The sequence below is a fragment of the Brachyistius frenatus genome, unplaced genomic scaffold, assembly GCF_029030835.1.
Source record: "Brachyistius frenatus isolate BFR_SWC_R1_liver_20210118 unplaced genomic scaffold, ASM2903083v1 Contig_41, whole genome shotgun sequence".
Classification (NCBI taxonomy): Eukaryota; Metazoa; Chordata; class Actinopteri; family Embiotocidae; genus Brachyistius; species Brachyistius frenatus.
In genome coordinates, this window is record NW_027210640.1 from 152859 (window position 1) to 177672 (window position 24814).

General features: G+C 42.4%; 1 protein-coding gene across 1 annotated transcript in view; it reads left to right on the forward strand.

Annotated features, from left to right (window-relative positions):
• Nucleotides 1–8593: 8593 nt before the first annotated feature.
• The window catches only part of tsc22d2 (TSC22 domain family 2), a 33811-nt gene continuing 17590 nt past the window's right edge, over nucleotides 8594–24814 (forward strand). Inside the window, 2 exon segments of the mRNA XM_069702239.1 lie at nucleotides 8594–10143; nucleotides 10146–11025. Of these exon segments, the coding sequence (XP_069558340.1) occupies nucleotides 9381–10143; nucleotides 10146–11025 (1643 nt within the window). The 5' untranslated portion in view covers nucleotides 8594–9380.

Sequence of the window (24814 nt, forward strand, 5' to 3'; positions counted from 1 at the left end):
CTATTTTCCATCATGGTCGATGAAACAAGTGCTGCCACTCCGCTCTCATTTACCTGTCAGTTACCTGTTCATTCAGAAAGACGTGCGTTAACTTGAGCTTTACAAGCAATGGTAAGTTTTCTCCAAAAGATTTAGCTCTGAAATAAAAATGAACTGCAATATTCTGGCAACTTTTCTAACTCAACTGCATAAATCATCTGTGAGAAATTTCCAGACCTTTCAAGAAATGTACCTGCCCTAAATCTGATACTGGTACACAGTATTCTCTATAAAATAATTCCTCGGTTTTCAGTGCAGCCAAAAGAGATTAGACAATGTTATTCTTTGTAAACTGACAGTGTACAAAAATTCCTCCAAGCTGCACAAACAAGTTAGGAGAGGCTTTTTTTTCTCAGGATCATGTGATCATTTTGTTCATGAGTTCTTATTTACAAATGAAAACCGCCATAAAAATGTCATCACAGTTTTCTCTCAGCTGATTTTGAAAATGTTGTTAACGTTTTGAGCATTTTTCATTCTGTTTGTCATTTTATTATCATTATCTAAAATAAAGCTGTTCACTAAGATGACAAAATTTAAACATTTACTTAAAGAAAATAGTTCAAATCTCTTTTAAGTGGCCGACAGCTCAGCATACATCATTGTGCTACTTCCAACCAGCATCTCTCTGCTGTTTTTGAAGAATTGTTTCCAGCAGGCAGAAAGATTAAGTGCGTAAACAACTCAAGACTTTCAGAAGTGATCATGTGACGTCTGCATCAAAATGCTTCATGTGGTTCATTCACATCTCAAAGCAACACCAACTCCACAGTCTTCATCACAGTCAGCTGTACACTGAACATATTGTACTTGTCTGGTTTGTTAATGTCCAGTGACGGTGGGACATTTTGACTCGAACACCCACTTCTCACCCAACACTAAACCTCCCGATGGCCCTGCTGGCCTCAGAGACTCCCACAAGACACCATAATCCCCCTGAAGCCTGGCAATTAAGAAAATAAATCGCTGTGGATTTGGAATACAATGAGAAGATTAAAAGATGGAAGCACACCTGCTAGTATAAACACTTGGGGATATTATACCCTTTCAGGTCAGAGGTCATAGGATGGAGTTATATTTGTACAAGCTGCTGGAAGGAAGAGGAGTAGGAAAGATAATACACTGAAGGTGTACATACAAACTTCTGTTTTTTCTGCCAGCGTATCATTTATGGTTTTAGGTGAGTCTATCAGATTATCAGCAACTGGTATTATATATGGCCAAGGAAAGAATTATCAGTAACTATTAACAACATTGTATCATCGTTCACAGTTCTTCAAGCTTCACTGCTGTGATTTTATACATTTATATTTCTATTGTACTAAATTTAGATTAAATTAAATGCACAACACAAATCAAACTAATGATAGTTTCAAGTATTTGCTCTCAGCTTTATCATTTCCTTTCCTTTCCTGTTGAAGCTCATTTGACTGCGGCACAGCAGCAGATAACATCTTCAACATATATCTCACATTAGAATCAAGCTTGAAGAGACAAAATAATTTTTACTTCAGGGAAAACTTAGTCATAGTGGGTGGTGACATCCCACATGTCAAGGTTAGGCACTCACATGTGCAGAATAGCACTTTGCTCTCCCTCTTTTTTTTTTTTTCTTCACAAACACTGATTCTATGGCTGCAGTCATGATAGATGAATAAACAATACAGGTATATTATTATATATATTATCCTTGAATTTGATGACCTCAGACTAAACAAAAGGGACTCTTCTAAAGAACTTTTGAATGAATGATTGCAGCTTTATCACAGTGCTGGTTTTATGTTGCTGGAGTCTGCAGACAGAGGTGGATTACTGTGAGATGAAAGCTTAAATTAATACGACTAATAAATTAAATTTATTTTACATAACAGGAAGTACATAAATTCGTGCCTATTGATGTTTAATTGATCAGTTGTGCTTCTTCTGAAGATAAGATCAATAAGATCAATTAAAGATCAGCTACATCTCATGTCATGCTAATCAATGACCTGCTGCCATCTGTAGCAGCAACCCTGAACTAAGCACATTGGGTGAATGCATGAATGAATTAGATGAATGTGATTGCTGCGGTCAGGGAATAAAGATTAGGTCATGTTTCCACTGTCAGTCCCGTTATTAAGTTTTACCTTTTGACCTCTAAAACTGGTTTGACCTTAGCTGCTCAAACCTCTCTGTATAACACAAGAGACATAAATGATGAAAACATGAAATACTGGTGATCACAAACACACATTCATGCATGAAGACACAAATATATTTCCTGTTTACAGTAAATCCATGTTGAGATGTGTTTGTGAATTTGCATATAGAGACAGCAGCCTTCACTGCAGCACTCAAACACTCAGGTAAAATGTTCCCATGAGGGAAGTTTGTTTAGGAATAAAGACTCTATTTTCTTGACGTGAATCTCTTTCTTGGAACTGGACTTTTCTGGCAAAACAAGTTGAGTAAAATGATTCTGCTGAATGATCAAGATAAACATCTGACCATGAGTAAGGAGGCAGAGTGGGATTTAATCACTCCAAAGTTCCCTCACAAATGCCTGTTTATACCTGCTTTGCACAGGCAGTACGCCCTCCTGCATTACATCATGTAGCAGCTCTGATAAAATGTTTGAAATACAGAGGAAACAGTTCGAGTGGACTTTAGGTTTGCTTTGTTATCGTTTTGCTCTGACTCTGAACTTTTCACATCTCCGTGAAAATATACACATTCTGTAATATGTGGGCGTGTGAGGATACTCTATTGTTTCCATGCTCAGTAACACGTAGCCAGACAGATGAATCACTGCGCTTCTCTCTTTCGCACCCACTTGAGAGGTAATCCTTTCGGCCTAGTGGTTGAATAAGGGAGATTTTTGTTGTTTTCCTTTGCCGTTGCTGCAGTTTTACACAATGAAGCAATGACTCCTTCTCACTCAGGATTACAACTGAAAATCTGTCCTCTCCAGGAATGTTGTTTTACCTTCCCTGCATCTATTTTCTTCAGTTTTCATGGTTACAGGCTTTATTCTTTGTGTATTAAGGGCTTTAAGAGTCCAAGGCCCTGAACTTTGGACTTGTTGTTATTGGTAGCTTCTGATTTTGGTAATTAGGGAATTTAATCCTTATATTGCGCTCATTATGCCCCAGATATGACGGTGTAATGAAATGCCTGACATGTCTGGATAAAAAAACAATGCCAGAGAGAAATTAGAGAAGGAACACTCTATAAACACTGCAGCAATTACATATAAATGTGTCAATCTATGCAATTAAAGCACTAAAGCCCAATCCCCTTTGTCTTCAGATGAGACTGTGGAACTTTCAAAGGTGAGGCACTCACAGCACTCTCCACCACAATCGTCTAAAACATCAAATAAGTAGATCTTTTTAAAGAATGAAGGATCTATGGTCTATGAACCATGGTTTTATTATGTAATTGGTGTGCATCTTTTCTAGATGATGATTTTGTTGGTATTTCTGAAGATGTCAAGGTGAGATGCTGTGCAACAAGAGAGTCAGTCCAAATGTGACCATTATTTTCATTCTTGAATGTACTGCCAATAAGTTTCTGCATCAAAAGTGTCAAGAAATTTATTAAATTTAAAACTTCCAAAAGGGCCTGTTGAATATTTGAGTTGCTTATTTTGCTAGATGATTTTTTTGTTTTGTTTTCTATTATAAAACAGAAGATCAGCAAAACCAGAAGATTCAAGCCTAAGCAAGTGTTTCCAGCAGATACATTTTCTGGCAACTGAACAATCACTTTATTTAGTAACTGTTTTTCTTTTTTCTTTCACCAACGATGAAGATGTGAGATCAAACCCAGTCGTCCTGACACCTCTGATTATATTTTGATGAACTGCATTGTGCATGTCATTGCAGTGCATGTGCACTCATCGGACTAATAAGGCCTTCTGTCTGAGGAAGAGCATCAAACTCTAAATGTGTCGCAATCCAGAGTAGCTGTCCAGGACTGTCTTGTGTTCATTGAGCCATGAAATCTCTGTAATTATGTGCCCATTGAACATATCAGTACATTCAGCAGGTCGTCTTTGTATCAACTTAAATCCTAAACTGGCAAAATTAAACACAATACATGCAGTTCTTTTGGAAATGTCAGAGCTCAAAAAGAGAATTATTGTCAAAATCCCTGCTAATGTCAACAATGTCATGCAATACTGTACTGCACCTGTCTTTTCTTACGAAGGGACATAGTAGGAATAGATGTTACGCAAGCAGGTGTATCAGAAAAATTATTCACGTGACGCCACGTTGGCTTACTCGTCTTTTGATGTTGTATTAGTCAGAGTATTCACAACTGTTAGTCTTGGCTGTTGTGCCAAAAGCCTCAAAGGGAAAGAATGGTTACTTTGGAGGTCTCAAATTCTCCTGTGAGTCTCTGTCAGCGAACAGACACATGTTATGTAACTATGATATCATATGGACTGAGGGTGTGTGAAGAAATTACTGAGCATCAAAATACGTCTCTGTCTGTGTAGTAGAAGCTCCCAATGCATCGTCCACTCAGGCCGACACTCTGTACATTTTCTAGATTAACTCATATAGAATTATATAATGTCAGGATATTGTGTAATAACTGAAGTATGAATCCCCCAAAAGGCTGAAGGTCTCCAAAAATACACCCGCCTTTAACTCTGAGCCGGTTCTGTGAAATTGTGCATATTTGGAAATCACAGGCAGCTCATGTGCACGAAGCCAGACGAAGCTGCACCTCGAAAAGCAGACTCGTGATGGCAGTTAAACTTTATTTAAACACTTACTTTTATTAGCAGTCAGACAAGGCGCAATAAATGGTTCAGGTCGAGACTAACAATCCAAAGTGTGTTGTGGAAATGGAGACGAATAAACTTGAAACCATGCACCAGGTTCACATGCATGTTTCATTATTCCAGTTTCATCCTGGTCAAGTTGAACTGAACCAACCCCTTGTACCCTGGTCTCTGGGGAAGCCCTTTTTTTAGCAAATGCTGAGTGATGTTTGGTCAGTCTGTTTGTTGATCGTGCAATCTCACACCCCACAATGCTTTGCTAAAGGCCAGAGGTCTCCCAGGTTGAGCTGCTGAAAGTGACCACTGGCCAGGACCCCGGCCCCCAAAATACAGGCGACACAAGGCCGGTCTTGTTACTGTGGTGGTACACTGAAAGTGGACCCAGCATGTCGGACTGTGACGCGCCGCAGCACAGCCTGGTAGTCTTCGCCCTCAGACCAGAGTAAATAAACACAACCAGCTACACAAACACTTTGGCTGAGGTAGGGAAAGCCCACGCACAGCCCGCTAGTAAAGGAAGGCGTCTAAGTATAGAGGGCTTGTTGGAGCTGATGTCGCAACATTGTTTTTACAGGGAGTTGTTTCTAGGCCCATTTAGAGAGGAGTAAAAGGCAATTTTTGGCTAATAAAAACATATATAATCCTGAAACAAGGCCCACTGTTGTCTGAGATGTGTGCAAATCTAATTCAAATCACATGTACTCTTATTACAGTAACTTAGTTTTAATGATTCATCCTCAAACTGACAAATACATTTTTCAATCATTAAATAAAACGCCTCAAAAAAGACATTTTTAAATACTTTTCAATATGTGTAATCTTACATCCACTTGCATGATGTTTACGTAAATTAAATCATTATCCTGTAACATTGGAAGAGTCTTTCTACACTTTATGATTGTGTATATTACTGTGTGCCAACTTGTGTTTTGAGCTGTTTTCCATCTCCTTGTCTTATCTAAGGAGTGCATGAAATAGTTTTTGTCAGACAGACCTTGTGAGTTGCTTATGTAACTGTGTAATTCAAGCAGTAGTCAGTTGCGACAGGGGAATAATATAACAATGTTATTTTCAAACTCAATGTCAGTCACCAAAGTTATAAACTATATGAAAATACCAGGAGTATTTGCCTTGCCCTTTCTCACACTGTTTTGCTGTTTTTAACAACAATAAAGCTGCGATAAATATAAAGCAGAGAGGGAAGGTGACCTGAGGTGGAGAGGTCACAGGCTGACAAAGTGTCCCTCTGATGCCTTCAAAACTTGGCCACACAGTGCTGAAAACTGTGACTGTGAAGCCCTCAGTGAACCATACATGATCAGCTTTTCAATCTAAAGTTCTTTCAGATGGAAGTCTTCAGCTTTGAACAAAGGATCTCAGAGTTGGTTCTTAACAGTGGTGGAAAGTAACTCAATCAATTTATTAAAGTACTGAAGTAAACTTTGAGACATTTGTACTTAACTTGAGTATTTACACTACAATAAAACACTGACAGCAGCCAGTTGGAGCTGCAATGATTTATATTACTTTTGGTTTAAGTATAATTATATGATAATGTGTCTCCACTTTTATTTAAGTATGATTTTGTGTGGGTCTTTTGCTTAATGAAGTTTTTCTAATGTGGTATTGTTACCTGTATTTGAGGGGAACCTGGATATTTCTTTCACTGCTGAGTTCTGAATGTAATAGTAACACTCCAAACTTATGTTGTCTCCCTCTGAAGCCAAATTCTATCATCTCTATTTCCAGTATCATAATTGATCAATTATAGCAAACCTCCTTCAAGGCTGTACATCCCTTAAAGTTAATTATTCTAATGATTGCAATCTTTGGCTGCATCTGGATGTGGGTCTGCATAAGTGCAAGCAGCAATACTTATTAAAAAGCAAGACTAAATTGTGAGAATATTTTATTTTGAGGTCAGATGAGAGCTGACAGGAAATGAAACGAGAGAGACACAACAAAGGCCCTCTGCGGAAATTCTCTGTAACTGGGGATTTTACTCAAAGCCACCAGGATGTTCCACATATTTTTTTTCTTTTTTTTGGACATGTGGTGTTACTAACTACCAAATTTTAATTGTGAAATCCGCTATACGTTTTTGAGATGAACAATTCAGAAAGTGTAACCTTTCTAGCGGATGTCTTTATAAAAGGACTAATTCTTTACACAACTGATGTCATGAAGCATAAGACAACATCATGACTGATTTCTTTCTCTTTGTATCACGTGTTGATCTTGTGACAAACTGTCTTGCAGTTGAGCAGGAGCCTTTGATTGCCTTTATTGATGCAATAACTCCTTGTCATAAGTTCATTGGATTTGTGTCACTACCAGGAAAAGAGGCCATTAATGAAGTGTAAATACAACATTAAATCAGGTAAGTTCGGTGTCTAAGAGTACTGAGGTAACTTATTTGTAAATATGTCATTTATCAAAAAAGTTTTGTCAGTGTAACTGATTATGGGGGAGTCAATATAATTTAAACCTGTGTCATTCATTCCTTAAAGTTACATTAGAGCTGCTGAGGTCACATGACTTAAGGTGTGAAGTGTGAAATCACATGGGCAGTACATGTTAGAAGGGCAATAAGTTCCCAATATGAGGTGTGTCATAACCCTGCTCCACCCTCCTCCTTCACCTTTATTTCAAATATTTTACAGAAGAAGTAACCGAAGGTGCAGTAATCGTAGAGCTTCAGTCAAATGGTTTGTAGGAGGAAACTGGAGCTCACAGCTGTTTCTCAAGGCCCAACTTTGTTTCTCAGAAACTGACTTTGTGGTGTGTACACTGGCCTCTGAGGAGTCTCAACCAAAAATAAAATACAGTCCAATTATGAAACGCGATCGCCCAAATACAACAACATAGACAACGGTATGAATTCTCTACACAATTGAATGTGTTTTATTTTGTGATCTCCCCTTTTGAGGTCACCATAGCCATGAGGCATGTGTATGAAGCATGTCTTGCTTCTTGAACATGACATGTAGACATATGGATATGAAAACTGGCCACCAGCCAAATACGGTTGTAATTTCCACATCATAGCTGGTTTGGCAGATGACAAGACAGCTTTGAACCATTTTTTTCTGTTATGATGTCAATGTTTGAAATACTGACAGTTTAATCTATCTATGTCTGTCTGTCTGTCTATCTATCTATCTATCTATCTATCTATCTATCTATCTATCTATCTATCTATCTATCTATCTATCTGTCTGTCTGTCTGTCTGTCTGTCTGTCTGTCTGTCTGTCTGTCTGTCTGTCTGTCTGTCCGTCTATTCCAAGAAATATTGTATGATTCATCCAAAAACAACGCCTATCATGACTTAGTTGAAATAAATGTAATGTGTCATACTTTAATCCTGGATAGAACTGCGTTTTGCAAAAAAGATTATTTTAAAAGTGCATCCAAAAGTTGAGGGTTGCTCCTTTTGGGAAAAACAATTCTAAAAAGGTGATGTATATCATTCTAAATGTCGTATATGCAGTAATTAAAACGTAAAACATGTGTGGGGTCTTTCTGCATCGACCGGCGTGACTTTACCGGAAGTGACGATGACGACAGAAATCTCTTTTAAGGCGTGTGAAATTAATATTGCTGTTTTAAAATGTTTTTTTTTTGTTTTTTTTGTCGGATTAACTTCCCATTCGGCACGTAATATGAAAATGTGTGGCTCCGCTAATTTATAAAAAAATAAAAATAAAAAATAATATTTTTTGAGCTAACAGAAAACGAGTTTGACCTCCTTTACCCAGGATGCACTTCGCTCTTGCCATCTTGTCGAGTGGTTGGTCAGGAGAGCGGCAGGCAGCAGTTAGCTGCCCGTTAGCTTACCGCCGCTGTGGTAAAGTGGTTGTCTTGCCAGCTAGCTGCTAAAAGTGAGCCGTCCACACGGCGAGAGGCAAACTTCACCGACTTTTTGAGACGTTTTTTTTTTTTTTTTATTCTCCGCGTACTGCTGGATTACATACCGTTTTTTTTTTTTTTGGAGGAGCCGATGAATTTGTTTACATCGCGATGTCGCACATGCTGGTCCCGAGGTAGGGGAGGAGGAGGAGGAGGAGGAGGAGGAGAAGAGGGGGCAGAGAGAGAAACGAGCTAACGTCAGCTAACTTGGCGGCTAAGTGGTGAGAAATCCAGACGCAGCTGAGAGAGAAGAAGAGCTGGGAGACCTCAGACTAAAGTACCGGTGGCAGCTGCTCAACAACAACTTTGACAAAGGGCCTGTTTGCAACTCCGCTGCCGGGACACAAGGAAGGCCGACCGGGTGTTAAGGAGAGAGGGAGAGGCCGGAGGAGCAGCGCAGCTTTCGCCCCGGCTGCTGAGACGGGACGCGGCGAAGAGAAAAGGGGTCCTCGGGAGTTTCGCAGGGGTCTGGCCTCGGTTGTGACACTTTTCTCGGACTAGAGAGAAACAAGCGGAGCGGTATGGAAATGTACTGTGACGGTACGTGTCTGTGTAATATCCCTCAACTGTGACTTACTTCGCAAGACATTAGTGCGGCGCTTGGTTTTTTTTGTTTTTTTTCTGGGAGCTTTACGGACTTGACGCAAGATAGTCAACATGTCGAAAATGCCAGCGAAGAAGAAAAGTTGTTTCCAGATCACGAGTGTAACGCAGGCTCAGGTGGCGGCCAGCAGCATCCCCGACGACACCGAGAGCCTGGACGACCCGGACGAGTCCCGGACCGAGGACGTGTCGTCGGAGATCTTTGACGTTTCGCGGGCCGAGCTGGGAGTGTGTGACAGGAGTTCATCCGAGGAAACCTTAAACAACGTGGGAGAGCCTCAGGAGAGCCAGCTGGCCCACACGGGCCCCGTCAACGGGGGGCTCTCTTATAAAAGTATAGCCTCTGGTCGTGGCACCCCTCTTAACGTAGGAGGAAGTGTGCCCGCGCCAGCTCCAGCTCAACCCGCTGCTCCAAGCCCAGCCACCGGCTCGGTCCCTGCTGCCTCCGTCTCCGCCAGCGTGGCTCACACGGCTCCCGTGAACACCAGCTGTAGTTCCCGTTTCAGGGTCATTAAACTTGACCATGGTACTGGAGAGCCCTTCAGACGGGGAAGGTGGACTTGCACTGAGTTCTATGAGAGAGATTCGGATTCAAATGTCAATCGGACTGTGGATAGCATAAAGCCAAGTGTAACCCTTGATCACAGTATAGACAGGGACAGTGGATTAGGGGCCACCAGTAATTCTGTCCTCACTAGCAGTGCTTTTTCTGCACAGGCATCGGACCACGCTGCTGATAGTGGCTACTCTGTCTCTCTCTCGCACGCCGCAGCCTCCGCCCACCACCACCACCACCAACACCACCACCCCCACCCCCCTCAGAGTCTCTGCAGCAAGGCTACAGCTTGGCCCCTCAGATAGGGAGCGGAGCAAGTGCCTTCCAGCCCACAGGGTACACAAATTCAGCATCGCAACAACCACAGCAGGCTCAGGGCAATGTGCAGCCCGTTGCTCCTCAAACCTTCCTCTCCAACAGCCTCAATGGTGTGCACCAAGGTGCCATGCAGCAAAAGTTGCCCATTATACCTCCTGCCATGCAGGCCCAGCAGTTTGCCTATTCTACTCATCCCGCTGGCCACCCAGACTATCATCAGCACCCCTTTGGCTCAAGCACTCAGAACCTACCCATGACATCCCTCCCTGTGGGGCCACCAGCCAGCCAGGGTCCCTCACCTCTAATCACCCCTGCTGGTCCAGGATCACAGGGGCTGGGTGGAGAGGCAGCCTCTGCCCAGGGCCTCCTGCTACAAGTGGGGAATGCACCAGCCATGGCCCTCATCCTTCAAGGAAGTGGACTGCAGCAGCCTGCCAGCCAGACTACGCCTTCAGGAGGGTTAGGTATTGCCCCTGCACCTTCCATCACCACCACCACATCCCACAGTGGTGGCCAGAAAGTGCCTGCCAAAGTGCCCAGTACGACCACCACACCTCCGGGCGTGCCAAGTCAGGCGCCTGGCACAGGAGGACTTGTCCAACCCCAGGGAGCTCACGGAGGAGCCACAACAGGCTTCCCTTCTGGCTTCAGTAACCAGGCAGAAGATAGTAGGCAGAAGACTGATGCCCTACCTCAGCACAGTACCGGTGTGGTTCCCTGGAAAGATGGTGTAAAGCCTTTCATCAGCGAGGGCATCAACCTGCCCAACCGTGCTGTCAACAGCCTGTTTGGCATCCATATTACCATGGATGTGGATGAGGACAGGTAAGAGGGTCTAATGCAAACATCACCTTTTGAGAAATGATTATTGTTTACAGTTTGTTTTGTTCAGCTTTGGGCAAATAGTAATGCAATATTCTAGTAGGGTTGTCTGTTTGCCTGGGCCTATGAGGGTTACAAAAAAAAAGGCTAAGGGGTACTGTTAGACTGTTAGAGGTAGTGAGTGTGTATCTGGAAGTTTTCCCTCATACTAAACATTCTTGTTTCATACTACAGCAGTGTGGTCGTACTCAACACTGTGGAGAACGACTCCACCTTCATTCATGCTCAAATAAAGCACGCAATAACTCTGTATTTAGTTGTAGTAAAAGAAGATAAACACAAGACACAATTTTTTTCTTAGATCTTTCAAGTGTAAAGCTGTAAATCAGGATGGAGGTGGAATTAGAGGGGAAGAGTGCAAACAAGAACTACCAGAGACACCAGGAATTTTCTGCCTTTGTCTTTTAATAGGCAGCCCACAAAAATCTGGATGGTAACTTGTCTCCTCAGACTCCTGCAGCCCCCTCCCAGAAGCTTCTATACAGATATAGAGGGTATTTGGGCTCAGAGGTGTTAACAAGCCTTTGGATAGATTACAACACACGCACTGACCATGTTTTGTAGCTGGAGAAGGGAATAACTCCCCAAACGTAAGCGGCTGTTTTTTTAATTCTCCTGTCTGTCGAGAAAAGACGGTTAGCATACTTGCCCTGGCAGGTTTCCCAGCCTCCCAACTTTAAACCTTGTAAATACAGACTCTTCTCTTGTCTACAGTACTCTTCGAACATACACACTCTATTTTAGGGTCTGCCGAATGACCCTCTCTGAGCTTGAGCTGAAATGTTGCCACTCTTTGCCATTTAAGCCAGCAGTGCTGCTGGAGAGGGGATGTTTGAGCCAAGAATAACTGAGATGAGAGCTGGCGTCCACACACACACACACACACACACACACACACACACACACACACACACACACACACACACACACACACACACACACACACACACGTGTGCATGGTCTGTCCTGTATTTATGTAGGCCTCAGTGTTTATCAGTGTGCTGTTTTCTGTGCTATTGTGCTTATTATGAATGATACAGCCAGAGGAGGAGTTGTGTGTGTAATAGGAGGTTCAGTCCTCACTCGTATCGCCGTCTGTCCAGATACTTGTGAAGCAAATTATTGTTTACCAAGAGACTTTATCTCGACAGCATCAATCATGGGTTGATAATGTGTGGAGGGCAGAAACAGTGTGTGTTGTCCCTGATTTCACAAGGAACAGCCAGTACCTGTTTTCTTGTCATTCCTCGCTCTCTCTCTCTCTCTCTCTCTCTCTCTCTCTCTCTCTCTCTCTCTCTCTCTCTCTCTCTCTCTCTCTGTGTGTGTGTGTGTGTGTGTGTGTGTGTGTGAGAGAGAGAGAGAGAGTGCGTGTGTGTGTGTGTGTGTGAGAGAGAGAGAAAAAAGAGTGTCATCAGAGGCTGTCTGTGTAGCTATGGTGATGCTGGCAGCAGGACAGGACAGGACAGGACGTGTCAGGGAGGTGGAGTGGACAGACGGATGGGAGCACGTGCGCACACCTGCATCTCACACACACACACACACACACACACACACACACACACACACACACACACACACACACACACACACACACACACACACACACACACACACACACACACACACACACACACACCTGTAGCAATGATAGCAGGCACGTAAGCCACTCTGTCTGTGGCAGTGATGACATGGCCAGACTGAATCAGCAGGATGACGGCTGCCTTCTGCTCTGGCTCTCAGACTCCAGGCTTGGTGAGGGATGTCCATGTTGAGACTTCACTGACTGTTGACCTGTTGCTCGCCTGTGAGAGGTTTATGCTCCTTTGAGTCAATCAGACTATTGCTGCACACTGTAGAGAGATGTTCAAATTAATGAACATGATTCACTTTTCTCTACATATTTTAGGTGTAACAACAGCCTTATATATCAATAAATAATAAACAATCTGTCACTTGAAAACCACCGCCTGACAGAAAGTGTCTAAAACCAGATTCAAACTCGGTGTAAACGATCTACCTGTTTTAGTTTGTGGTACAAAAAACTGATTTTGATGCCCAGTGTTATTGGAGTTAATGTAACATATTCAACACAATAATAGAGGCGGCCGCATCGTCTAATCCTCTGGATCACCATTATAATTTATTTTATTTTCCTGATTGATGAGATTTAATACAATAACCATTTAACAACTGGATTATCTAACTGTTTTTATAAGATATGCATTAACTGAAGTCTTATCTAGATGAGCATTTTAGCAGTTCCTCATCTCTTAAACTATTTGGACAAAAGTTTAAAGATTCAAAAACTTGCATCTGACTCGGTGCAAGTTCACTTCACTTGTTCGACTCTGCTACGTGGGATGATAATTTCTGCCGCTTATGAATATGTTGAGAAACCCTTTTTCCTCCAAGGCCTGAACTATGAACCCAGCCCGAGACTGTGGCCTACAACAAGCATACATACAAGTATTTGACCATTTGTCCAGTTTTCACATTTTTGACAGTTATTTGAAATATAGTAAAAAGTCCACGATAGAGGGTTTCATATCGCGTGTTATCCTTTGCCCTGAAGATATTTTTTTCCAGCGTCCAACATGCTGCACACTTGCTACACTGTACATCACAGTAACATATCTTTCAGCAAATTATTTCCATATTTGCAATGGTAGATCACAGGAGGTGCACAGTTTTGTCACTCTGTCACTGCTACAAATCTATCTAGCAGCTGTGTTTTTGTTTTTTTTTGCTTTCTATGAAAAAGTTCATATGGATTCTGCCTGCTCCCTATAGGCACACACACACACACACACACACACACACACACACACACACACACACACACACACACACACACACACACACACACACACACACACACACACACACACACACACACACACACACACACACACACACACACACACACACACACGTTGAACTTTGGTAAACCTCAAAACTTTGTGAGTGTGGTTGCGGGGCCAAAGGCAAGTTGACCGTCATGGGCGTAATTTCAGCAATCATAAGTCATAATTAAAATGCCTTGTTAACTCATAACTTTTCTTGTAAATCTCAGTGAGGACAAAAAAAAAAAAAAAAAAAAGACTATTTGATGGAACACACCCCAAAATGACTGGACATAGATTTTCAGACTTTCTCCTCTTGACAGTGATGCATTGTTCTGTGAACGAGCTTCGTCTAGCTGAGGAACCTGTTACAACTTTCATTGTTCTGTTTTGAACAGTGTATTGTCTCACTTAGAAATGTTAATTATGCATCCATAATTGATTACACAGTATTGTGTTAATTGTACAGTAGGATGAAATGCAGCATGTAGCTAATTCTTAGATTTTTTTTTTTAAATTTTTTTTTACATTATTTCATTATATCGGAAAGTAACACAGTAACTGACCATAAATCAAACTGACCATTGTGCTTGATATGTGAATGTGAATGAATATTTTCTCACTGGTCTAAGATAAGTGATTTATGATTTATTAATGCTATATCAGAGGGATCTGGTCTGTATTGCTCTCTGTATGTCGAGTCATACTGCTCTTTTGATTTTTAGCACAGTTTATAATTACTTAACCTTTCCCGGATTTATTTGTCTCGTGGTGAAAATCTTTTACATGCACTTCTAACTACACACCCTCTCCTTCCTTTGAGGCGTCTCAGGCCGGTTTGTCCTGCACCCCCTTCACCCTCCAGCCTCCTCCGCTCTCTGTATAACACCTTGACACCGCTTGTTGTTATTTTTCTTGAGGCCATTTCAGTGGCCCGGTCTTCCTGGAAAAAGTTTGACTTCTTTTTCCAGGTAGAAATGTGGGTTTACCTTTGGTGAAGCTGCCAAAACGGCTTTGACGAAAGCCAAATTACAGTTGCTGTGACTTTTTAACATGGGCTGTAATATTGTAGCATACGAATATGGTTGGTGAGGGATGAGCAAGTAAGAGATTTTATGTTTGCACCTGCAGGGTTTTGCAAAGACTACCCTGCCTCACCTTTGTGCATTGACTGTATACACATTCATACTTGAGAGATACACGGTATGCTCTGTTTGAAGACTGCGAAGACCTTGAGTAAAGATTATTGTGCCAGGTCATTATGGGGATTTGACTCGGCCACCATATAATCAGAAGCACGGTTTTACAAACTTTAGCTTGTTTGCGTCTAATTAAATGACTGCCGCTCTTATCAGCAAGCAAGTCTGTGAACTTAAACCAACAAAAAGGAAGCAGCAGCCAAATGTACTGACCTCCCTCAGACTTGTCTGATAGCCGACGCGTGATGTCACCGCGCATTTGTGGAAACTCAAATACACACGAGATGAATTTCTCCTCGCACACATTGAATGTCATAAACTTGCGATCTGGTTGAAAGCTTTGTGAAAGGTCAGCAGCGAAGTGAGTGCGAGTTCTACTTGGTGGAAATTGTGAGTCGTCCAAGTCCAGTTGAGGTGCTGCCTGTAACAGTCGGGGAAGCAGTGCTATCCAGCTGGTGGAGAGTAATTTAGTTGGTGATCATCGTGTGAAAAATGTCAACCTTTTAATGTTGAAGGCAGTCTTGAAAACAGCTGAAATAACACTGGATTGACTTGAAGCTTAGCAGCTTATCTCGATAGTTAGACCTTAAAGGTTCTCAGCTATGTTGTCACAAAGGTATTTTTTGTGTACTTTTAGAAATCTTGTCTCCACCGATTACTTGTAGTCTTAACGTGAACGTGTTCAATGTGTGAATGTAGCGCCTCCCTTCATTTTACTTCTTGACAGTTTTAACAAAGGAAGACGGGGGAGGTTGATGGAGAGGCTGGTTAGGAATAGGGCGTATGTGTCTCTGTTTGTGTTGGTTGGTTGTAGTTTGATTACAGCAGCGCCTGGAAACAAGGCAGCAGCTACTTTCCACACATAGCCGACCCGCCTGAACTTCCAGGAGACGTATTCCAGGAGTCCTGAATGGCTGTGATTGTGGGACGTCCCGGCTGTCCCGCAGACGGGTCTGCACCAGGCTCTGTTTTTTGGGCTGGATCACTGGGCCTCCCGTCCTGTCAGTCTACCTCTAATGTGGCTGCTCTGTCTCTTCTAACTGAGCTGTTAGTCTTCACACACTGTCCTTTCCGTTTCCCCTTCATGCCATTGTCCCCTCTGGTTTATATAATTAAGGGAGCAGTTCTTTTATTAGAAGCCTCAGTTCATACTTGGATTTGCCTTTGTTCTAAGATCGCATTGGAGGTTTAGGTGTTGAGCAATCACCAGTATTTCTTTCTTTACTACCCACCAGATTTGGCTTTTAATAATGTTTCCTGGAACAACCCTCACAGTGCTCATTACTTCTAGTTCTTTTCTTGATTTAGCCAAAGACAGCACTACCTCTAGCAGCATAAACACTCTCCCCTTTTTGTGATGGTACGGTGAAGCGTGTTTGATTTTAAAACATTACGGATTTGTTATAGCTTTCCCTTTTTCATGGAGATCCAAAGAGGCCATTTGTGTGAGGCAAAGTGGTTGGATAAGTTAGCATAGCAGGACCCACCCTGTTATCTCAGCAAGATGCGGTCAGGGGATCACTTCCAATTAGAGTGGCTCTGCCAAAGCAAGTAAACAACCACGCTCCTGGCGGCCCACGATGGCTAACTCAGTTTGTGCTGGAACCGAGGCAATTGAATCAGCCGCAGAGTATGTTGCAGGTCGTTCCAGGAATGAGGACAAGGTGTGCAAACTGTTGGGTGTTTGTTGTCTTTTCCAAAATGGTCTCAATACAGAACAGGTCCGACCCGTCTTTCGAGTGGTTAGCGTGTGCTGAGTATGCCCCCGACTCATTTCAAAGCACGGCCTCTGAGCAGAGGGACAGACTGTGGACAGGTCCTTATTACCCCTCTGTACTTGCTACATGGGGAAGAGGGTGGGGGCTACACTGAGCTCAGGACTGTGTGATGTTGGAGGGGATGTATGGTAACTTTGGTATGGGATGTTAACAGTTTACCTGTGATTAATTGATCTCTGATCAGCATTTGATCAATCTCAAATATATAAAGTTATCATGCCTTCATTCTACACACTAGTTCCATCGGTGCGTTCAGAAGCTCTAATTTTGCCATGTTTTCAAACGGGAAGGATAACTGATCAGGGGTCAGATTTATAAAGTGTTGAATTGCAACAATTAGCTCCAAAATTTGGTAGTTTTTTTTTCACAATTTTCAGTATTTTTATTGACAAAACGGTTGATAATTTATTAATTAGAAAAATACTTGGCAAATTAAACGACGATAATAATTGTTAGTTTGAAAAAAATAGGGATGCAAGTTGGTTATGCTTTTTTGCTGACATATACTGATATAACTAGAACACTTATTTTCTTTCAATTGTATTTTCCTGCAAATAATGCGAAAATATTCTTCAGTATTCTGTCATATTAAGAATATTGTTATTGCAGAAACACCCTCAGATATTATTTTAGGGCCATGTTTTCCCCCCACAGCTGCACGTTGTTTTCACACTACAACAACATCATGTTTCAAATTATTTTGATCGTAGATATTATTGCTGACCTAAAACTGCAGCATGGTCACACTGGAGGTCTATCTGTTCAAAGCCTGGAGGTAGTTTTGAATGTTTTACGGTTGTGACTGTCCGTGCTCTCGGCTTTGGGAAGTGAATTTAAACTTTCACACTGGTTAGGCCACATTTTACATTTGGACAAGATAACACTTGTGTGTGTTTAAAGCAAAATGCTTTTTGACAACTTCGATGTTGCTTCCTCAAAGGTCACCATTTCCGATTTTGTTGCTGCTGTGTTGGTTTACCGTAAAGTCAGATTTTCTGATACAGAATTAAGGAAGTGAAAAAGAGAAAACTTTTTTCAAAGTCTATTCATGGACTGTTTCTGCGCTAGTTTCAGATTTCTGGACAACCCATCCGCAGACCTGGACACACATCTGCGTTTCTCTTTCTTGTTGTATTTATGCTTTGTTGTGGTAACAATGCTACCAATAGGGATGGATACTTTCTGGTAATAGGCGAAAAATATATCTCTGAGCAAGTGAAGGGGAAGAAGAAAGAAAATTCAAATCATTTGGGGTTAATGCTGTGCTGAGGTGATTCAGCAGTTCTCGGACAATGCCTTTTTGTAGAGGAAGGCTTTTAAATCTGACCACAGATCAGAGCTTATTATTTCGGAACGGAGGAGAGTCGGCTGGAAGTCTGAGGGATATAAATGTCCTCGGCTCTAAACAAGCTCACCGGTCGCTGTAGAAAGTGTGGAGCTGTGTGTCAAGTCATTTGGCCTCCCTGAGTGAGAAGTGAAGTTTGAACAAGGAGGTTTCAGTGCCTATAGGGCCCCCTCAGAGCCAAAGATGTCTGCCTCGTGAGTAATGAGGATGTGTGGAAAGCATGGCAGGCAGCTGCATTTGAGTCATCCATCCTGCCTCTGTGCTCTTGCCTGCTTTCAATGGGTTTCACCGACTGAGCTGGCTCACTGGTGTCTCTCAGTCTTCACATACACTCTGATCGTGTGTGTGTGTGTGTGTGTGTGTGTGTGTGTGTGTGTGTGTGTGTGTGTGTGTGTGTGTGTGTGTGTGTGTGTGTGTGTGTGTGTGTGTGTGTGTGTGTGTGTGTGTGTAGTTATGCGAGTATACGTGTAATGAGTTTCAGGATGACGCTCATTAATGCCCAGTTTTAACATAGCAAGATGTTAAGACTTCTCAATTATGACTATGATTGACTCATTTATGAGTGATGTGACCACGACAAGCACAACCTGCTGTAAAGGCCAACTCGGGTCACAGCTGCTCGACAGGATGAATCCAACGTACATGCAGCTAAAGCGAGTTCTTTTTTCTTCTGTCGTCTGCTGTGCAGGTTTTGAAAGAACCTCAAGTTTCCTTCTTTGCTTTGATGCCCGCTTTCATATTCTGTCAAACGCTTCCTCTGTTGTCTTCTTCCTCTTTTTCTTCTCATGTGAAGCTCATCTTGAGTGTCTCCTCTCGTCAGCAGTGAACCAACCCCCCTAACCCCCCGCCACCACACCTCCGATGTCTTACAATGAGCAGGGTTTTGCAAGGAAACGGACGTGAGTCATTGTGACTGGGTAGACCGATATCAGTTTAATCGCGTGTTTGAAACAGCGGTGTGGACCAGATGGCACCTCAGTTTATCGCTACATCAGCTTTAATTTGTCAAAGGTGCCAAAACTCGTCTTCTTTTAATCAACGAGACCATCCAGATGATATTAGTTATGTCCCACCTACCAACAGATAACCTCCTGTAATCATGTTTCCGTGAGTGGGCCACCTTATGACATGGTAGACCCTTTCATAACTCCATGTTGAACTTATTGCATCATGCTGCTGTGACTCAGTCCTGACTTCTTCAGGACAAATGCTGAAACCTTTCAAAACTAGCTGTTACAATATCCACGAGTCACTCATCATTTATTAACTTTTTAACTGATAGCTTTAAAACTCTTTGTCTCTTTTTAGTGTTGCAGAATCTGAGAAGCTTTTAACCAACATGAGACAAGTTGACCTCTTGGTCAGCACATTGGCGAGGTGGGCTGACCGGTTCGTACTGAACTTTCACACTGTCATGCGTCTGTACCTTTTGTCTGAGTCAGCCTCTATGTTTAACATGTTCAAATATTCCAGCCGCAATCTTAACTATCATCGAGCTGTGAAACATGAACACAGCTGAAAACACATCCTGACCAGAGTACTGCACTTAAAGGTACCCTGATTTTTCTCTGATTCATCCATATTCTTGGTTTCTCACCTACAGACGCTGCTTATGTACTTGAGGTCTAACAACCATCTTCTTTTTCACTTTCCCCGCTTGTTTTTTTCCCCTTATCCTGCCTCTTTGCACCACTCTGTCGCTTTGCCACTCTAAACCGCAGCTCAGAGCGAGGTCAGCCAAAAAAACTTCATACCAAACAATGGAAAATATTCGGCTACTACTTCCTGTGCTGTCAGTGAGTGTACCTCAGCCGGCCAACAGCAGCTGAGATCGGGGAAGGGCCAGCGCATTGGCATTTTATCACCGAACTCGTCACTGAAATGTTTATTTGATGGGTGTGAGCGGCCGCCAGAGACACTGAAGTATCGCTCTTGCGCAAAATTAGACATTTACTAGATATGGTCCTCATCAATCAGCAGAAATTAGGTTTTAATTAGTTTTGCCCAGTGTCAGTGGTGACCAAAAAGCTTTATGTCTCAGTGCAGTCATTTTTGTTTTACAACAATTTTTGTTTTTAGGGCATACTGAATTTCTTAATTGATTCAGACATCATTACAGATTAAATTAATAAGAAAAGAAAAGTTGACCTTAGGGCACTAACGGCAATGCCTACACCCAGTGTAAGGTATGTAAAAGGAGTTGACTGTGATTTGTCACAGGAATCTGCTAGTGCTTTGTCTGCATGCGGATATGAATGCTCAGGCAACCAGCTATACAGCAGCTGGGAAGCCCTTGGATCAAAGATGTTGGATGAAAGCACGAGACTGAACCGTTTGCAGTAGCAGTAAAAGTATGGCACTGTGTGTGGTAAGGTGAAGGAGTGTATGGTAATGTTTTATTTTTGGATAAATATCCAAAGATCTGCAGAAAAGACCGCCTGTTCTCAGGGTCACTGAACCCATAACTCTATAGTACTTGTTCAGATTGGGCGACTAGACTTTATGACGAGCAGTAGTCACAAAAATACAGCGACCCTTTTTTTCAGAGGCAGCTGTGTCGTGAACCATCTCAAGTTTGTCATGCTTGCTCTCCTCTCCTGCTGAATACGTCCTTTGAACTTTGTCAGATACGTGCTCCTCAATTGCCTGCCTGCTTAACCCCAGGCAAAGTCACTGGAAAGTGACAGGCGAGTGTTGTTACAAAGCAGCTGACAAGCTGAGACAGAAACAGCCCGGACGGCTTGTATGGCAGAGTTCAGTGGGCCAGCATCACGCTTCAGGAACCAATTCTACACTTTATTTAACCGGGGAAGTCGGTGAACTTGAGCCCCGCGAAGTGAAATTGAGCAGATAGGGTGGCTTTGTAGCTTCAGGCTGATGCTATCGGTTGCCGCCCAGCTGAAGGAGCCACCCCACATTGTGAGTTATACTGAGTCATCTGTACTCACGGTAACAATTATGTGTAACCCAGGCAGAAATGAACACCCTCTGCTTACGAGAATGCTCATATCAGTGTGACATATTTTCACTAATCTTTCACTGACTTTACATGTTTGCCCGTCTTTGCTGAGCTGTTCCAGCCTGCCTTTAACAATGCTAAAGCCTGAGCTGCGACCTTATTTATTGAGATTTTGTAAGTTGAGTCACAGATACCCCTGCAAACCCCAATTTTATTTCCCGCACTCTGTAGCTTCCCATAGGAGGGTGGGCGGGGTTGTGCTGTCAGTTGTGGTTAGCTGCGCAGCTGGGACTTTGCCTGAGTCGGGTATGGCTGCAGGCTTGGCCCCCATGCAGAGGGTCACGTCCCCTGGTTGCCATTGAGCCTCTTCCTCTCTCTCTCTCTCCCACAGCAACTCCTAATCACTGCATTATGAGAAGAACTCCAACTGCTCGGTTACATCTCATCCCTCCCCACCCCCCCGTCCAGTTTATTCAGCCCCCCCCTCGCCACGGGCCGCAGCCAAATTTAACGTCTGTGATACGAATAGGGAGAGAGTTTTGAATCCATGACATGTAGATAAGGATGTATAGTCACATGCCCAGGGATCAACATCAAAAAGTCCGTGGCAGGAAAAACAACTTCAGGAAAACAAGCTGCGCTCCAATATTGTTTGGTCTTTTTTTGTCATGCGGCTTGTCCTTAAGACTCTGAAGTTATTTTAAAGGTAGAAAACTTTAAATAATTATCCACTGAAAGCTTTCCGCAAGTGATCCTTGGCAGCATGTCTACATTCAAGCCTGTCAGTTCATGCACCATCCTTTTTCTCTGGGAGCTTAAAGACTAAATGGGGTTTACAGGCAAAAATCCCTCTCGAGACACTGTTTTCATCTTGTGTATATTATTGCTAACCAGTCAGAACATCAGGATTTTTATGGGTATATTTGTTTTTATAGGTTCGTGTATCACAGCGGCCGTGAGTTGGAACCTCATTGAACCATTATTGTTGTCATTGTGGTTTGAGCACATGCAATCCATGATATTTGAATAACCTTTTTTCTTCTTCAAGAATAATGCAGATGAGTGAAGAGGAACTTTTACATGTGATAAAAGGTTCTTTATTGACAGAAGCTTTGGCTGCTAAATACCTTGTTAAACCCACATCACAAGACCAGGAACCGTCCCTCACATCTGACAGTATGGTGTGACTTTGCTTCAGGCAACTCTCCCAACATGAGAAACCCAGTTTTGGCATGTTTTTGCAGGGTGGATGCACATTGTTTTTGGTGCTAAATTATTTCCTGTTGTACAAACTTGTCATGTCTTTCATAGCAAAAAAAAACAACATACTCCCAGAATGTATTAAAAATGTCATGAAAGTGGACTGAACCACACAAATCCTGAATACGTTGTGACAATTCAAATAATATTTTTATGAATTCAAACCGATTCTCAGTCAATACATGATAGTTGTAGTTTTAAAGCACTTTTGTCAAATGATTCTATCTAAATGAAATTTGGAAATGTTTTCAACACCACTTCATGACGAATACATTTGACAGTTGCTCGATTAAAATGTTTTTGTTTTTTTATTTTGGCATTAATACTTTTTAACCAAAAAAGAAAATATCAGTGGATGCCTTTAGCAGACTGTATGATCCAACTTGCTCATTAAATCCACTGTATTTATTTAAAGTCAAAGACTGACAATTTATTGATTATTATTATTATTATTATTATCCTGCATTCAGTTCTGACCTCTAAACTTTATTAGTAACCAAATCAATTTCGGTACAAAACATTTTTTAAACAGGTGAACGGTTGGTAGGTTTTGCATATTTAGTCTGATAATTACAGCCAGGCAACCTTTTTACACTTTGACAGAAGGAATGAAAAATGACTCCTCCTGACATCTCGTGGATTTGAATGCTCTTAACTGGTGTCACGCAAACAATGAGCAGGCAATACCCAGAGCTGGAGGCACTACGAAGCTTCACTAATAAGGAAGTAGAAACATAAACTTTAGCTGATTGACAGAAACTCGTCATGAGGCCATGTGTAGTCCTCTGCACATCAGTCGAAATTGTCAGAAAAATGCTTTCAGAATTGAAGCCTGAGGAGCGCACAAGACTTCCCATCACGTTTTCAAACCCATGTCGCTGCAGGCCAACAGGCAAGATGTTAAAACGTGCACGCATGCCTTTCACACATTAAGGAGCTAATTTGCATATCGTCACTTTGCTCCCCGCAGCGATGCTGGTTTCAGCTCCTGAGACTGACCCAATTAGCTGTGGTTGCAACATGACTGAATACCAATTTAAAATGATTGTAGTCAAGGATCGGATTGGTGTTTGAGTACGGATGCAACTTTAGATTATTTACATGTCGTTATTTGCTGGATTTTGACAAATTTTGACTCAAAGAAATGTCATAAAATGGTGGAAAATGCTGTCGGCGCTGAAAGTGACATCAGATATCGTGTTTTGTCCCAACAACAATCCAACCCTCAACAATGTGCAGTTTACTGTTATATATGACAAAAATAAACATGAGTTCTTCACGCCCGGAAAGATACTAGCAGCGTAAACGTTTCCCATGTTTTGCTTGGGAAAAATACTGAAACCTCTTGAAGCAACTGCAAGATGGATTCACTCATACCTTGCATGCGTGAATCTTCCTACACTTGAAGTCTCGTTTTCATAAATACTTTTAATTTTAGTACATGATAGCGTATCGAGTATAGGGCGCCCCCCCCCCCCCCCCCGGAAAGTCAACGAGTAAAGAGCCCCTCACACGCAGACAGTGAACGTCTTCCTGATTTAAAATCACTCCTCTTCACTCCGCTTCCCCTCAGATTGTCTTCCCTCCTGCCTAATGAACTCCTCTTGCGTACAAAATCCTCCCGGTCCCAATAAAACCAGGTATTTTGGCTCTCGCAGAGAGCAACGAGGCCACAGATGCCGTCTCGAAGTGTGTTGTTTGCGAGATCTTTAAACTTGCCTGGTCGAAATAGCTCACCCCCGCTTCAGGAAGCTCGAAGGTCCCGAGCTGCTGTTCGCTGGGTGTGGCGGAGATAAACCCGTCATGGGCTCGGATACGGAAACTTGCCGGGGAATCAGGCTTGACGGTCACCGATACGACTAGTCTAGTATTGGAATTGAATTCCTCTCCCGCTTTTGTGCGTCGGTCGTTCTGGGCGCTGCATGTTGTGAAACCGTCCAGCTTACTGGTTTGCAGACCACCCTTGCTCTGATTGTAGGACGAGGCTCTAGTAGAACGTTTTACGTTGAGGCAGCAGAGTGACTGACGTGAACTTGAACCCGACACTAGCATGTAAAGGTACCACTGTCCCCCTGGCTGTCCACGTTAGTGGTTGTTTTTGAGTATTCGCGCCGCTGAAGATTGTTTGGTTGTTGTTGTTGTTGTTGTTTTTTCTTTTCTCATAAAGTTTGCAGTGCAACTGTTGAAGCATAAAGCAGTTTATTAATGTAGACGTCACATTTGTCGCTGTCCACTTCAACAAACTTCAATCTTAAATTTGTTTTCATAAGTTTTTTTTGTTTTTTTTCATGCTTTGTGTGGAGAGTAATGAAATGCTTTGAGTTTAATTTAATCTGCTCTCTTCTAAA